We start from the raw sequence: 17,447 nt of genomic DNA, 5'->3' as shown, positions 1-17,447 counted from the left end.
TTTTACAACATTTTAAATAAAAACTCGCCTTTCCGTATTCGCTTAAATAAGCTTTAGTGACCAGAAGTAGAGACAATCCTTCCTTTCGGACCGGTTTTTTACAATTGTACTTTTCAAGGAAATGGCTAAAAATGAGATTGCAACACGTCTACAATTTAGTTAAGAGTCCTGCATTTTTGTTTTTGGCGCATGTTGCCTGGAAACCAGGCTGCTTGGGCAATAAACCATCGAATCAATGGTCGATAGAAAATTGAAAGGAGAATTTCCAACTCTTGAAACCACAGAAATGAGTTATAATTAACGAGTGCAGATTGGGTCTTAACTTTTTCAAACATTGAAGAAGCATATTTCAGTTTGTAAGGACCCCAATTACCAGTTCATTGCTACTCGATGATAAAATTTTGTGCAGGTTCCAACTCTTAAATAACTTGCATATGTGGATGCCAAGGCTTTGCCACCCATTTTTCTATCAATTATTTTTTCAAAAAGAGGCTAGCTGACAGTAGTAGAAAAAGAGTATAAACAGGAATTCGTGACCGAAAATTCAAGGCCTGTAAGGCGCATGGCAGAGATTTTATGACAATCGTGAAAATTCTTAATTTACAAGATTTATGCGTAGAACCACTGAGCCCTGATGGCTTAAATGAAATGTTCTTCCACTACACATCCTTTTGACGGCTATCACTGTAACGACCCTGCGTTTTTTTAGATATAAGCCTGAAATTTACACGTTTGCATATTTTTTTATGCTTTATAGTTCCTGCTAATTTTCCAGCAAGCCAATTATATTCGTTCTTACAGACAGAGTCTATAACGTGACCAACTGATGCACCTCTCGTGCACCTCGGTCACCAGGGGTCCAGGCCACATTTTATAGAATTGCTTTCCCTGCATAGATTTACGATTGAGCATGTTGAGTGTGTGAGGAAGCACGATATTAGGCATACATGACATCGCTGACAGTAGGGGCAGGAGCCGGGAATGCAAGGTACGGGGGACGGGAGATTTGGACCCCCTACCCCTCCTCCCTCCCCGATATACAAGCCAAAAGCTGCTTGAGGTAAGCTTCAAGTAAGTTTGTACGGGGAGCAAGGGTGGCGCAGTGGTGAGAGCACTCGCCTCCCACCAATGTGGCCCGGGTTCAAATCCCAGCGTCGACGCCATGTGTGGGTTGAGTTTGTTGTTGGTTCTCTCCCTTGCTCCGAGAGGTTTTTCTCCGGGTACTCCGGTTTTCCCCTCTCCTCAAAAACCAACATTTCCAAATTCCAATTCGACCAGGAATCAGGTAGACGAAGAACCATTATGTGGATGTGCTTCCTGCAAATCGTTATTTATTTATTTATTTTATTTATTTGTTATTTACTACGTAAAAGCTCTTTTAGCTGGCTCAGCCACAAAGAGAAAACAACCCCGCGATGCAGTGCAAAATCCATACCCTAGCCACTACTACCGATAGAATTCAACCAAGCTACAATCTAAGACAGAATCATTTCAAATCCCAATCGTTTCCATGGATGGGAAAATGGCGCGTTTTGGCTTTTGCGAGGCTTCATCCTTAGGGTGGGGTGGGGGTTTGTTGTTCCATTCTATTCTGTCCAAGAGTGTAGTCAACATTACTTTGAGGTGGGTTTATGAGGAGAAAAATACGTGCCGGTCAATGAGCATTGATTCAAAGCAAAAACAAGATGATAAAAATAGGTTGCTCAAAAATAGGTCCATCTCAAACACTGAACTCATCTTAAATCAGCGAGAATCTTTGCGTGGGCGGTGAGGGAATAAGTATGTTGGGGGTCAATGCGCATGTTTGACGAAATATAATACCATGCGAAACACTAGAGACGTCACAGCACGGTAAAGTACCGTAGATTGCTTTCACTGTCGACTCAAACTGGCGTGTCGACCGTCTCTCTTCTCCTTCAACTGAAATCTCACTAGTGGTTTCATTCCGAAAAAAATCAACAGTCTACAGTGAGACGAACGCAAGTAAGTGTACAATTAGTAGACAAGTAGTCTAGCGACGGCCATTTCAGAATCGAACTAAACGGTTCGTACATGTATTGCTTGCCATATTCATAAACAGAGGATCGTGGGGGGAGGGGGGTGGTTTAACGTTTGCTTTCACATTAGCACTACAGGATCCATTTGGCAGTGATTTGGTGTCTGAACCGTCTCCGGCTAAACTGAAACGCCACAAACAATTATTTTTAATGTTAATCAAGGAAAAATATCTTGTTCTGCGCCTTGCATTGTGTGTTTACCTTGAGGTGAAGACAACGTACAACAGAGAACTGTTTTGGGGCAATGATGCTTTGAAATAATACAGGAAGGCACTTAAAATGCATCAGGCAAAAAATGTGATTTTGTCCGGCTGACACTAAGAACATGGTGGTTCTCGTACTCATAAAAGGGCCCCTTTCTCCAATTATCTACTATAGCGTGACCAACTGATGCACCTCGCAAGAAGCTAGGAGTATAGGCTATATTATAAACATGCTTTCCCTGCATAGATTTCATTGACCGTATTAAGTGTGGGGAAGCAAGATATTTTTTCCAGCTACCCTAATTATATGGCATCGCTAGGTTACTTTAAAAGACTAATCTACCATATTTGTAGCCCGTTCCAGGCGTTCAGATAGTAAAGCGCGGAAGATAAATTCACGAAGGAAAAATGCAATGCAGTGCCAAATCCATACCCCGGCCACTCTTACCGATAGAATTTAACCAAGCTCAGTGCAAGCTGCAATGTTAGAGAGAAGAGATTGGAAATTTATACGTCGCCCCTTTCTCCCCCCCCCCCCCCCCCCCCCCGCCCCCAAATCAAGGATGGAAAAAAAATGGCGCGTTTTGGCTTTTGCGCGGCTTTGTCCTTGAATGATCTTGATTTGGGGGATGGGGGTTTGCTCACTTCCATTCTATTCTGTCCAAGATTGTAGTCGACATTACTTTGAGGTGGGTTGTGAGGAGAAAAAATTTGTACCGGTCAATGAGCACTGAGTCAAAGCAAAAACAGGATGATAAAAATAGCTTGCTTTGACTTTAGAGTCTACTGGCGTGACGTCCATCGCAAACATTGAACGCATTAATCACTATGACCTTTGCGTAGGCGGCGAGGGAAAAAGTATGTCGGGGGTCAGCGCGCATATTTGACGAAAAATAATAACATGCGAAACACCTGGCGAGACGCTAGAGACGTCACAGCACGGTAAAGTACCTTCACTTTCGCCCGGAAGTGGCATGTCCGTCTCTTTTCTAATCACCCTCAACTGAAATCTCACTGATTTCATTCTGGAAAAAAAAATCAATAATCTACAGTTAGAAGACCCAAAAGTAAGTGTATAATTAGTAGACAAGTAGTCTAGCAACGGCCATTTCAGAATCGAACTTAACGGTTCTGCATGTGTATCGCTTGCTGATCACAAACAGAAGATCGGAGGGGGGGGAGGTTGATGTTTGCTTTCACAGTAGCACTAAAGGATCCATATAATCCATATGGTATCTGAACCGTCTCCGGCTAAACCGAATGGCCACAAAATAAACATTAATTTTAATGTTAATCAGGGAATAATATCTTGTTCTGCGCTTTGTATTATGTGCTTGCCTCGAGGTGCAGACAAGGTACGACAGAGATAAAGGATCTGTTTTAAAATGCATTAGGCTAAAAATGTGTTATTCTGTGAAGCTGATACTAAGAACATTGTAGTACTCATAAAGGAGCCCTTTCCATGTATGTACTGCGGATATTTTGGGGAAAAAAAACACGAAAGGAATACGGTAAGCAACATGTCTTCGTTTTTCGCGGAAAGCAAGCACATGACCCCAACACTAATTAATGGTTCCAAACGTCTCTGCTACTTTTCAACCAATGATGCTAAAAACCAAAAACAAATTTAAAGTTTTCGCTGCGTCTAGGTTCAATCAAAGCACAATTCCATCCCAAATTGTTTTGTGTGAATTCCTGTTGATAAATTTACTACACCAGCGCCTGATTGTGGTCAATGAATACCCTTCCCCCCGCCCCCGTTCAGCCCCAGTGGATGAGCTGTGGAAGTCAATTTGGAATATTATAGGGTTTAGTTTCCTATAAGCAAGTTGATATTAATTTTCTTGTAAAAACATCTGTGTTGCTAAAATTCCCCATACATTCAAATGATTGTTCTTTAAAAATGGGGTTTAATACCAATCAAGTGTAAAATGGTCATATTTATTTTTGTTACCAGACATTTGATGTGCAGAGTTACGGTGGCGAGTCATCCTGCACTTGAGCACTTGAACACAGTAGACAACGAGAAGTGTAAATACGCCATGCATATAGTAGTCTGCTACACAGCCGTTTTTAGTGTCGTCACGCAACGCTCCTCTCCACTCACTAGTGGGGAGGAGCGTTGCGTGACGACACTAAAAACAGCTGTGTAGCAGACTATGCATATAGGGGTTTTGTAGTAAATACTGTGCTTGTTGTCAGCCTCTAAGTTCTTCAGAATCAAAGCAAAACGGATCAATGTTTCAGAGGCCTGGTGTAAACTTATTTGCATACACGTTAATTTTCAAATCAGCAATCTGAGGTGCGCAGATTAAAGAAATTGTAATGTCAAAATGTTTAGATTTAGGCCCGGTTCAAACGTCGAATTTCACAGGCGCCGAACTTAATGCGAGAGTTAAATGCATGCGAAGTGCGACGTTTGAATCAATTAAATCCGAATGTTTACACGTAAATTAAATGCGACTTTGCGAACTGGAACAGTCGAAGATTCGACTTAGGTTCGACTTTTGATTCAAACGTCGCATTTCACATGTGCCGAACGTTTAGTTTTGGAGATTGGGAATACTGACAGCGAATAGAGCTAAATGCCGTATTTAAATATTTTAGTCGACTAAAATAGGAAGTTCAGCACATGTGAAATTCGACGTGTCAAATGGGCCTTAAAAAGTAACGCTTTAGCGGGCGCTACAGTGCTGGCACTTTGCAATACCCTACTCCCACCCGGAAAGTAGCTTGCGTGACAGGCGTTAAAAGGGGAAGGGGAGGGGGGAATTTGGGCGCGCGTGGTCTCGCGTCCTTATTCCCTTCCCCTTCCCTTTCGAAGGCCTGCCCTGCAGGCTACCCGGAAAGCGCCCCGATGGTCTTATTTTTACAACATTTTAAATAAAAATCCTTTCCTACTTCGCACCGTAATTTTTAGGGAGTTATTATAACTCCAAAAATGGAGTAAAAATTTTAGGTACAGGATAACCCCTTTTTTGGGGTTATTTTAACTCCTAATTTAACTCCGAATTTGGGGTCATTTTTACTCCTGAAAGAGAGTTCTTTTTACTCCCAGTCTGGAGTTAAAATTACTCCGAAATGGGGTTACTTGTACTCCTTACATGGGTTGTTTTTACTCTTTTTGGAGTTAATTTAACTCTGAAAGTGGAGTAAAAATTTTAGGTACAGGATAACTCCTTTTTTGGGGTTATTTTAACTCCTCAATATCTGGGGTCACTTTTACTCCTGAAAAAGAGTTCTTTAAACTCCTTTTTGGAGTTAAAATAACTCCACGAAAAATAACTCCACTGTAAGGAGTTAAATTAGCCCCACTAGAGGAGTTATTATAACTCCCTGAAAATTACAGTGCGCCTAAATAAGTTTTAGTGACCAGCAGCTAGAGAAAAATCTCCTTTTCGGACCAGTTGTTTTTTTTTGCCAATGCGATATAGTAGATATGGCTAAAAATGAGATCTCAACACGTCTAAGAGTTAGTTAAGAGTACTGTATTTTTGTTTTATGCGCATGAAGCGAAACGATTTCAACCTTTGTTCTTGCTTTCATTTTTTTCCTTTGCCGCTCTTTCCATCTTCCACAGGCGAGCAAAGAGCCTGTTTAAAGAAGTTCGTAAAAGAAGATTTAACTCAGTTCTTCAAATTAAATCAACTCTTAAACCGCGTTCAAGCTTGTGTTTTGTATTTTGTATTTATTCTGCCACACAGAACAATTTCGTGATTAGAATCACAAAAAAATACAAAAATGTAGAAAGTAATGGCGAGGAGGCCTAAAGGAAACTATAAAGCTGATAATGTTAACTTAAGGCCTCCTCAATTACAATTTTTCAAAGACGAACTAACAATTACGGTGACGGATACAATTATTATCAAAGGAAATGAAAGTAACAAATATATTAAGGAAGTTTACAAAAGAAGAATATTAAACAGTTTTTTAACACGAATTTCGGCATAATTTTAATCATGTTGCCATAATTCACATGAGCGCTTAAATCATAATCCACTTCCTTATTATACGCCACTTAAAGTATCTTTGATTCTATTCTTAAAATGCAAAAACTGGAGCAAGTTTAAAAAAAGAATTTTACGTCAGTTTTTTGGCCTTCACATTTTGAGAAATAAATGTTTTCTTGTTAGCGTAGATTAAAAAGTCTGTCAAAATACTTAACCATAAGGAAAACCTGCTTTATGCTTAGTAACTGAGGCTTCACAACTGATTACATCGACCGAGTGAAGGACAATTTAGAACAACAGAAGTTATTTCGTTTAAATCATATTAAAAGATCCTGTCTTTCTTTTCCCTACAACGCTCATCAAGTCGTTTTTTAAATTCATTTTTCCAAAGGTTCCAAGCCTCAGCAGTGCCTCAAACATGGCCCTTTCAAAAGAATACACCAAAGAACAGCTGAACTACTTCAGAATTTGCTATGTAACCACTGATTTACTAGCCGAAGGCCTCAGAGAACTTTTTAAACGTGAATGGGACAATCAATACAAATCAACATCATTGGGAGAATGGAAAGATTTGGCCCAGAATGGAACGGACTTTTACAAAGGCGAGTCTCTAAGAAATCAAAGAAGAAATGCTCATCTTTTGGCCACCATGATAAACGGAAACAGAGCGGAATGGGATTGCACAATGCTGTTTTACGCCATCCTTTACTCTGATTGTGTCGGGCCCTACCTTGCATCAACAGTCAGAAACAATGTGGATAATCTTAGAAAATTTAGAAACGAGGAATTCGCCCACATATCACAGGGAAGTTTCCGTGAGATGGATTTTCAGAATGCTATTGGAAAAGTTCATGTAGCGTTTAATGCACTTGGTCTCTCTACTGTAAAAATTGATGAGATAAAAAATCAGAAAACTTTCCCAACCGACGAGTTACATAAAATTCTGAAAGAGGTTGACGATGTTAAACAAGATCTTCAAGAAAAAGAGAACCAGCGCCAGGTTCTTGAAGAGCAGCTTCAGAAAGAAGCGCCGTCATTCTGTATTCTCCCTGCTAAACCTACACACGAAATTGAAAGCCGTGAAAGTGAAGTAGCACAAATAGCCCATCAGCTAAGGGAACTAAAGAAGGCCAATGAGAAAAGGTTGAGTTATCTGTACATCTCAGGGAATCCAGGAAGTGGCAAATCACAACTAGCTGGCCTCGTAGCTGAAAGATTCTTTGATGAAGTAAAAGAAATACCAGGCACTTCGTCCTTTGTGATGACCATAAACGCTGCCAGTCAAGATTCACTTTTGGAATCATATGCCAATTTTGCTCGTCAGTTAAAGTGCCCAGAATTTTCAGTGATGAAAACCTTGAGCTCCAAGGATTGTAACATTGAAGACAAGATTACCAATCTCAAGATGCTTATTGCTGCAAAAATTGGGTGTTACACGTCGTGGCTAATGGTGGTGGACAATGTGACTAAACTGACTGTAGTACATGATTACCTACCACAGTCTGGAACCGAGACGTGGGCAAGAGGTCAGTTGTTAATTACAACCCAGGATACAAAATCCATCCCGTTAAAAAGCTCTTTCATCAATCACATTTCAGTAAGCCAAGGAATGAATCCTTACGATGCCACTTCCTTATTGGCCAAGCTTTCTGGGGTCTTCGACAAAGAGCTAGCGGAAAACGTTGCCCAGAAATTGGACTATCAGCCACTCGCTTTAGCAGGCGCGGCTTTGTTTGTCAAAGACATTCGACAGGACGAAGCATCGAAGCACTTTGGCTGGGACGAATACCTAAAGATTTTACAAAAAGGAAAACGAGAAACCACCGAGGATACCCTTGCTGATACCAACCCAATTTATCCAAATACGATGACTACAGCAATAACGTTAGCTGTCGAAGCACAAGTTAAATCCGACAAGTTTTTCGAACACCTATTCAGATTTCTTTCTCTGTGCGCACCACAACCATTAAACGTTGACATAGCGGTTAGTTACCTTATAAACGTTCTCGAACACGATGACAAAGAGGACAAGGAACACATTCGCAGGAGATTCGGAAGATGTTCACTGCTTCTTTTAGAGGAAGACGAAGATGGTTGCTACTACATTCGTGTACATCAGGTTGTGCACGACGCAATGAAATGGGTGATGAGTGACTGTACAGAGAATCAAACGATCAAGGTTGTAAGTGAAGCTGTTACATCATTTAACAAATTTATAGTCACAATTCCACACGAAAATAGAACAATGGACACTATGTACATCATTCCGCACTTACGTGCCCTTATTATACCAATTAATACAGTTATTATAATTACGACAGAAAATATGTGTCAAGTCCATGTTCAGGACATTTCTGAAAAATTGTCGAATCTTGGCAAGATATGTAAAATGCATTGTGAATTTAACTTGGCAAAGACATACTTGGAAAATTCTCTAGCTGTTTGTATCAGGCGGTTGGGTGACCAAAATGTCGATGTTGCATCCGGGTACAATGACTTAGCTTTAATTCACGAGGACTTAGGTGACCTTGAACAAGCAAAGGAGTATCATCAACGTGGTTTAGCCATCAACCTCAAGGAGCTTGGTGCTGAACATGTTTCTGTTGCAGCAAGCTACGGTAACCTAGCTTCAATTCACAAGGCCTTATGTGACCTTGAACAAGCAAAGGAGTATCAGCAACGTGGTTTAGCCATCGACCTCAAGGAGCTTGGTGCTGAACATGTTTCTGTTGCAACAAGCTACAGTAACCTAGCTTCAATTCACGCGGACTTAGGTGACCTTGAACAAGCAAAGGAGTATCAGCAGCGTGGTTTAGCCATCTTTCTCAAGAAGCTTGGTGCTGAACATGTTTCTGTTGCAACAAGCTACAGTAACCTAGCTTCAATTTACCATGAGTTAGGTGACCTTGAACAAGCAAAGGAGTATCAGCAACGTGCTTTAGCGATCAAACTTAAGAAGCTTGGTGCTGAACATGTTTCTGTTGCAACAAGCTACGGTAACCTAGCTTCAACTAACAGGGCCTTAGGTGACCTTGAACAAGCAAAGGAGTATCAGCAACGTGGTATAGCAATCCAACTCAAGAAGCTTGGTGCTGAACATGTTTCTGTTGGAACAAGCTACGGTAACCTAGCTTTAATTCACCAGGCCGTAGGTGACCTTGAACAAGCAAAAGAGTATCAGCAACGTGGTTTAGCCATTCAACTCAAAACGCTTGGTGCTGAACATGCTTCTGTTGCAACAAGCTACGGTAACCTAGCTTCAATTCACCAGGACTTAGGTGACCTTGAACAAGCAAAGGAGTATCAGCAACGTGGTTTAGCCATCCAACTCAAAAAGCTTGATGCTGAACATGTTTCTGTTGCAACAAGCTACAGTAACCTAGCTTTAATTCACCAGGACCTAGGTGACCTTGAACGAGCAAAGGAGTATCAGCAACGTGGTTTAGCCATCTTTCTCAAGAAGCTTGGTGCTGAACATGTTTCTGTTGCAACAAGCTACGGTAACCTAGCTTCAATTCACCAGGACTTAGGTGACCTGAAACAAGCAAAGGAGTATCAGCAACGTGCTTTAGCCATGAAACTCAAGAAGCTTTTCTAACCGTTGTAGTTGAACCCAGGAGAGAAAAAAAGTTTAGCTAGGTATAGGGAGCGGTAACTGGGTCGCAGCTTCTGCTCTTCCCTTCTCCTTGCGATACGTAACCTCCTTTGTCCTAACGGAGAGCTTGTTACACGCTAAGCCTGGTATAAGGTAATAGCGGAACTCCGGGGGAGCCTTATTGCTATTGCTGTACACAACCACATGTAAGTCGATGTCAAATCTCATTTTCACAACTACATAAAGTGACAATACCCTGCCAGTTATATATGCTACAAATATGAAGATTAATTGACAACTGTCAAAATCGGGTAACCGCTGACTAGTATCGCATGACCTTCACGCTGTTTCAGGTTGTAAGACCGGTCCTTTTCCCTTACGTGTAAGAAGATATAAAATGTCACACTTACCGACATAGGGCTATTAGATCAGTCAGTGGTTAAAGTCACAACAGAGACTCTATTACGATAGAAGTGGAAACGTATAGATACAAAATATTTTGGTAGTCAAGTGACCGCCACCTACACTTTTGGAAGAGAAAAAAAAAACAAACATAAAGCCGAGTCTTTTCCTCGACTAAATTTTAATGTCTTCATTGACGTGGATGATAAACATAGATTGACGTTGGAAGAAAAGTATGAAATTTTTATAGCGGTGGTAAGAAAATGAGAAGTGCTAGCGACCAGCAAGGTGAAAATGAGCGGCAGTGCCAAAAATCGAACAGGAAGACAGGCAAGAACATACGACATTTCTTCCGTAAACGTGTTTTAAACTAGGAAGTTTCATGTTGTAGTTGTGCAACAACAAAGGGAGACAAATGTACAAAAAAATGTGCTGCACAATTAGACCTTTCTCGTTGCCGTTGCCGTTAAGAATTACACTACTGTATTTTATTTTTTGATGGAGTAACTTATAAGTATATTAACGAGAGTTTCGCTTTTAGCCCTGGCTGCATGGGAAAGGAGCTATTGATGCATCTTGTTAACAAATTCGAAGATTTTCAAGGTCCTCTAATGAGTTAGTGTGGAGACAGCCTGAGATCCAGATACAAAAAAAGAGAGTAAAGTTTGTTGCTATATTCCCATTTTATTTCATTTACTTTCACTACCCGCTTAAATTCAGGCATAGGTTTGCCCAATATATTGAGGATACAAATTGCAGCGATAAAATTTCACGTTCCGTGTACGTACAGTTATACAAAAATACTTAATTATTCTAGCCTTAGAGAAATCATTACTAAATGGATAGATATGAGATATATCACTTTTATGCAAAAGCATCTTGTTTCAACACAAAGCCAAAGGGATTGCAAAATCAATTTCTAATTCTGTCGTTTATTTTTCAAACTATTTTTATGTAAGAATGAATCCTCTTTGGAATTGCATTTTACCAATTAAGAGTCATGGTAGTAGGTATAACATATATCTTAAGGCAAAGTGCAGGCTTTTTTGTAAATAACTCTTTCACTCCAGAACGAATGATCGATGAGGTTGTTCTAACTTTTGAGTCTGCAGATGAAATCCGGTGTTGTGACATTCTCTTACGTTGTACCACTTGTTTCTCCGAATTTTATAGAATGAAATTTGGAATTTCTGTCCAGTTTAGACTTTGGCCTTTCCTGTGAGAGAAAGAGTTAAAGCAACCACTATAGGCGGTGTTAGGATAACAGAAAAAATATTGGACAAACATTAATTCATAGTTACGTAACGCTTTTGTAAATAAACAGTACCATATCACGCAATGCTTTGAAATGCTACTTTCTTCCACCTATAAAAGACTAAAAATCCCTTTTAAATAGAGAAAAATGTTAATGAACGATATGCTTCTCTATTAAACGGTCCCAGGTAACCAGGTATGGACCTCGCCTTACAATTAAATCAGCCCAAAGCCAATTCTTTCCAGGAAAGCTTCCGGATGAGATGGTTGGTCACTCCGGATTACTGAGACTGCTCTAGGGGAACAAACCAGTGCCGGATCCAAGCCTTGAGATAAGGGGGGTGCCCGGTCTCCATTTTTTTTTGGCCCTTCGCGCCACAGTTTGGTCATGGGCTCCTGGTTTGGTCTAAAAATAAGCGGGGGGGGAGGGAAGGGCCTTCCGGGCCCCTCCCCTGGATCTGCCACTGCAAACAATTAACCCTACTAAGACGTAGTGAAATCATGTTAAAACTGGACCCAGCTAGTTGTCACCTTTCGAAGATGAGCACCTCTCAAAGTGGTTTTTCTGTGAGGTAGACATCTCTCTATGAAGGACTAAAAATACGCCAACCACCTTTTTATGATTGGTACTCCTAAGATAGTTACTTTTTCAAGGTGGCCAGTGTGTAAAACAGACACTACTCAGGGGTTGTGACTCGAGGGCTCTTACTTGTACGTAAGTCCTAGCACAGGACGAAATAACGTGTTTCCGTATTTTGTAAACTCGACGGAAACGGGACGTTGCTTATATCCGTCACGTTTCCGCGCTGCGGAAACATGGTGATCTAGTTTTCCATGGACGGGACGCGTTTCCGTCATGTTTCCGCGTCGGAAACGAACGATCATGTTTCCGCCACATTTCTGTTATCACATTTCCGTTCTTTCTTGTTTCCGTTACGTTTCAGGTGACGCATTTTTTTCTTTTTTTTTTAACCCATGTCCAAGATCGCGGGATAAATGTTTCTGAAACTTTTCCTTTGCGTACAATCAAGGTGAATAAAGGTAAATTTACTCTCGAGATTGGGCCATTAAACGGTTATCGTGCATTACTCGCGCGCGTTGCATTGATGCAAAGACTGTGAAGTGTGCGAGGTTGCCATTGCTTTCGATTCTAATTGATAAAAATCGCAGAGCTTACTAACAGCTTTCGATATTTGCCAGATTGATGTCAATCAGTACCGGCGTAAAAATAAAATGCTCTTAGACGGAGAAAACTAGAGAGAATGGGGCCTAGAATAGAGCGGAGTGCTGGTCAGCGGACGTTTCTTTTGCTCATGCTCATTGTGGTCATTCTTTTTGGCGTCCATTTTGAAAGTGATTGCAACGGCTTCAAATTTGCTAGCTTCTGTAGGTTCTAGGAGCGTGGAATCGGTATATTTTTGCTTTCTGAGGACACCACAAGACATCTAAGGGTTGTTATGTATATTAAGCGACAGATCGGCCGTCAGCAATCGATCGCTTCCCACGTTCTGACACAGTTGAGCAGAATCTGAGACAAAAACCTCGTGATGCGTAAGTATGATTTAAAAGTTGGAGTGTTTTACCGTGCTAAGGCTATCCAAGGCGGAGGATTGTGACGGAGAATACAGATAGTAAGACGAGGTAAGCTTAACAGTTTTCCATATTTCATTTTTGTGGTCTGTAACATTTGATATAATGCTTGGGAGTCATATTTGTTGACACAAAGCTGTGATTGATAAGTACAGTAATTTCCCAAGCAGGAAACTGCAACATAATGAACCTGAATCCTTTTACTAAACAGGGCAAGGCGCTGCGCCTTGAGGTCTGTGAAATGATTGTAGAAAAATGGTTAGATGGTTCCAGTGATTTTGTGACAAATAGTATATGGTGAGTCCTGGGACTCATCTTGCGAATAGTCAAGGGTCCCTGTCCATAACCAGTGAGTCCCAGTTAGAAAACAAGGAGTCGTTAATTGAAAATGCTTGGTATGGGCCTTTTTACCAGACAGTTAATCTGGAGACAGACACCAAAACTCTTAATTACAGTTTACTGAAATCAAAATATAGTCCTTTATATTTAAAGCACAAAAAGACTAAAATAAGTATAGATCTTTAAACAACAGCTACAGAAATCACACAAAAAGGATATTCTACCAAAAAATCTTCAAATTGATCGATCATCCTTTGCATCCTCCAGAACGCATGCCATGAAATTATTATTTTACGTCTTTGGGGAATTTTATGTGTAAGGGACGCAAGATGCAGAGGTAACAAAATGACTGGGGTTCAAAACCATTCCAAATAGTGCACCAGTTTAATTTACTGAGAAAGACCGTAACAAATATTGTTGATCGGTTCATACGTCCAGGAAGCCCCCACACAGAGTTGGGTAAACAGCAGACCAAGTTTGTGTGCTACAGAAATACAAAAACATTTAATCGAAAATCAGGTTGTTGACTTGCAAAGGTTTGATAAGTCATGTATTGACACGTGATTTTGGTTACTCGTGCAAAAATGTTGACAATAGTTCCAAAAGAGAGCTTATAATAATAATATAATTCCTGACTGAGAATGCTCAAGAAAAAGTTGAAGAAAATTTTTTTCTTTTTCAGTAACTGTGATCCCTAGCCTGTGAAAACATCCATTTCTCCTCGCTCTTCGCCGCTAGGGACGTTTCTCGCGGAGGAACGTCTGCGACTCAGCGGCAAAAATTCCATACTGATGACGCAAATCAATGTTTACATAATAAATCCGGTAGTCATGGGGTTCCAAATATAAATTTGTCCAGTTTTATGTCTCTTCTGGTCGGTTTTGGTAAAGTGTTGTGTTCATCTGCCAACGAGCTCCAGCAAAATTCAAATACGTCTTCTAGAGAAGAATATATTCCACAAATATTGACTGTTTTGTTAGGGATTCTTCGCATTTACATTTGACCTTTGTGGCCTTTTGTCTTTTGTCTGTCATTGGTAAACAATAGCTAAAACAATGTAACTACTCCGTGGACCAATCAGCGCTTCTGACCGGATTCCGGACAGATTTTACGTCATCAGTATGGAATTTCTGTCGCTGAGTCGCAGATGTTCCTCCTCGCAAAATGTCCCCAGCAGCGAAGAGCGAGGAGAAATGGATGTTTTTGCAGGCTATGTGATCCCAGGAATAAGCACTTCTTTGACAAGAGCTCAGTGATTAAAACAACTGGAAGTGAAGTTACTGTTGAGCAAACGTTCAGTCACACCAAAGTTGACAACTATGTCTTGAAGTTCACAATTTGATTCCCTAACTTGCTATGTAATTGGCTACCCAATTTCCCAACAAACTTGGCAATGTGGTGTGGTAAATAATGTGAAATTTACTGTAACAGAGTGATCCAGACAATACTAAATATTATGACACAGCCCCTTTAAGTCTTCATTTCAGTGGACAGCAAAACCAGCACTGGAGTTAAACTAGTAAAACCACTTTTATTTATCCTGTATTACCCTATGCAAGCATCATATTAACCAGGGGGAAGGGAGGTACTCCTTAAATAAGTTCTCTTGAAATCTAAACAATGTTCCCACAACTTGCAAAGCAACCAGCAGATTTGTTTACTGATCATTCTTTGAATAACCAAAGATTGGTGGTTTTGAGATACATTGTAAAAACTGAAAAAGGGAAATTGAAGGTGGGACAATTTTTCTTTATTATAGTTTGGTTATTCACAAGTGTATTGATAATATAATGCTGCTTTTCAGACAGCATATTACAGCATAGGGACACATTATTGGTAATATAGACAAAGTGAACAACAGTTTACCACACAACTGTGACACAGGCACTTTAAAGTCATTTCAATTATAATTCAAGGAACTGCAGGAGCTTTCAGGAATAGTTTTGCTTTGTTTACTAGGTTTATTGAATTTTAACTCTGAATTTAAGTTGTTGAACTGACTGTAATAAACAGAGTGAAATGCTGAGAAGTGAATTTGCTTATTCAAAATTATAAGCTCGTATTTATAAGCTCTATAGAATAGTATACTTAGTTCGACTAAATTTGACACCTTCTCCAGTGTTTTTTATCAGCATCATAACTATAGTAATCTGATATCCACACTCATAACTCAGTGTACATTGTTGTCAGTTAAAGACGTTACATGGTTGCGGTGACTGTCACTTGTTTTTTAGTTTCCCTTGCAACTTGAATACCAAGAAACAATATTATTACAACATGTGAGAAAAACAAGGAGGCATGATATTTTTGTCAATTACCGATTTCTTAACTGTCGGTTTGCCTCTCACTGCTAAAATATTTACTTTAGGAAATACATGTACATGTATATCTAGCATATCACAATGAATGTTTGGCTTTCAAACTAGATCAAACTCTTTCGCATGAAAGAGTTTGATGCAGCTCAGCCATTCAACAAAACCCACTCACAAGAAAAAATTGAATGGATCATTAATGTAGCATATTCTGAATCCACTAGCACTTGTCAGATTTCCTTGGCTTGTTGAGTTGACTCAGTTTTCACATTTTTTTTTTCCAATATAATAATATTATTTTGGTTTGTTTCGATTTTGTTCAGGCATCAAACTCTCAAAAAAGATGGTTTGATATTGTTCGATAGCCAAACTGTTTTGTTCGGGGGAGTTTGATGGGAATTTTGTTTTGTGTAATACATTGTACACCAGAAGTATACATTTACTGCAATAAGTTATCTGTTGCCCACCAGGGTGATCGCTTTACAAGTTGTGAGAACATCATTTCTTGCACCCAGACCTTGTTACTTTCCCCTGCCTTCCTTGGTATTGACCCTGTACGTGTAGATGATAATGTGCAACCTGAGGGAGGTTGTGCCCTTGAAAAATAGGCTTTTTGTTACTGGTACTGGTAATCATAGACAGCCTCTGTTTACATTTACATGTAACCCCTAGTCCACAGTCTTAAAGTTGCAGGTTACAGGCAACATAATGTACTAGCTATTACTATGAAACACAACTGTATGTATGTAAATGTAATGTGATGAATCAGGGTTGTCAGAGAGTTTAAAAGTAGACGGCTGAGTTGTCAAAGTAAGCGGTCAGTAAATTATATGTATACATGTATTAAACATTTCCTATGTTTTAATCTCATTAGTAAAGTTATGTTACTGCTAAAAGGTTTTCCATCCCCCCCCCCCCCCCCCCCCCTCGATAGCCGGGGGAATAGCCTCTGTGTTTTACTTAAAAAGCACTTTGTTTTGTTTTTCATGCAACAGGCAGATCACCTTGGTATGTGATGTTGGTGCGGAACGTTCTCTCAAAGCAAGCAGGCTGGATCATGGAACTTAATTTCAGTCTCAAGTTACTGTGCTTTATGCTTAGTCAAGTTCTGATATGTTAATCTTGAAATACTACTTCCATGCTAAAGACAAAAAATGTCCAACTGCTACCTCAAGTGGGCAAGGTGAAGCGGACCTTGCATTCTTATTGGCTACCCAAGCAGGCAAGATGAGCCCATTTTTCCCACTTGGGATTTCACGCGTTGGTCAAAAAAAAAGTTCTCTTCTTGGCCATGTAATAATTCATTATTTTATTGACCAAGCTTGTTCGTTTAAGATGGCTGAATATTAGCTTCATTCAATTTTGCATTTTTGTTGACCAAGACCGGGCTGTGCTCTCTGGCCCGTGGTGCCTGTATCTGTAACTTTTGTTCTCGGGCGACTAGAAAATCTTTGCTTTTTCACAGAAATCATTTGCTGAGCACACTGGATTTCATAAGTTCAGAGTGCTGGGCTGCCTTCAATTTTTCTTAGAGCACAGCCTTGCAAGAGGAAGGCAGGGTCAATAAAGGCACAAATATTCAGTCATCTTAACAGCGTGCAAAGAAAGTCCCGTCCGATAGCCCGGGACTAGTGGATTTTGCTATCGGGCTAGTGATGTTTGTTCTTAACTTGCTCGATGGGCAAGTGCTGTTTTTGGGGGAAATTCAAATTATAGAGGGATGGTAATCAATACTGTTAATCAAA

The 17,447-nt window shown here is 40.1% G+C and overlaps 1 protein-coding gene and 1 long non-coding RNA gene across 2 annotated transcripts; both read left to right on the top strand.

The window, feature by feature from the left end:
• The first annotated feature begins 6,568 nt into the window (after window positions 1-6,568).
• On the top strand, window positions 6,569-9,808 carry LOC140921947 (uncharacterized). Its single transcript, XM_073371960.1, has 4 exons — window positions 6,569-8,732; window positions 8,820-8,921; window positions 9,000-9,458; window positions 9,720-9,808. The coding sequence occupies exons 1-4, from the start codon at window positions 6,629-6,631 to the stop codon at window positions 9,806-9,808; spliced, it is 2,754 nt and encodes a 917-aa protein (XP_073228061.1). The 5' UTR covers window positions 6,569-6,628.
• A 3,020-nt stretch (window positions 9,809-12,828) lies between these two features.
• Window positions 12,829-16,970, top strand: LOC140953947 (uncharacterized). The gene is made up of 3 exons (XR_012167471.1): window positions 12,829-13,102; window positions 16,698-16,885; window positions 16,922-16,970. It is a non-coding gene; the product is annotated as an uncharacterized lncRNA (long non-coding RNA).
• The last annotated feature ends 477 nt before the right edge of the window (window positions 16,971-17,447 follow it).

The sequence above is a fragment of the Porites lutea genome, chromosome 12 (genome assembly GCF_958299795.1).
Source record: "Porites lutea chromosome 12, jaPorLute2.1, whole genome shotgun sequence".
Classification (NCBI taxonomy): Eukaryota; Metazoa; Cnidaria; class Anthozoa; order Scleractinia; family Poritidae; genus Porites; species Porites lutea.
This window is presented reverse-complemented; position numbering and strand designations above follow the sequence as displayed.

What these genes read in the sequence shown, in the direction of transcription:
- LOC140921947 (XM_073371960.1), top strand. Translation starts at nt 6,629, where the DNA reads ATGGCCCTTTCAAAAGAATACACCAAAGAACAGCTGAACTACTTCAGA. An exon ending in CATCGACCTCAAGGAGCTTG is followed by an intron (nt 8,922 to 8,999) that starts GTGCTGAACATG and finishes ACCTTGAACAAG; the next exon opens with CAAAGGAGTATCAGCAGCGT. An exon ending in TTCTGTTGCAACAAGCTACG is followed by an intron (nt 9,459 to 9,719) that starts GTAACCTAGCTT and finishes ACGGTAACCTAG; the next exon opens with CTTCAATTCACCAGGACTTA.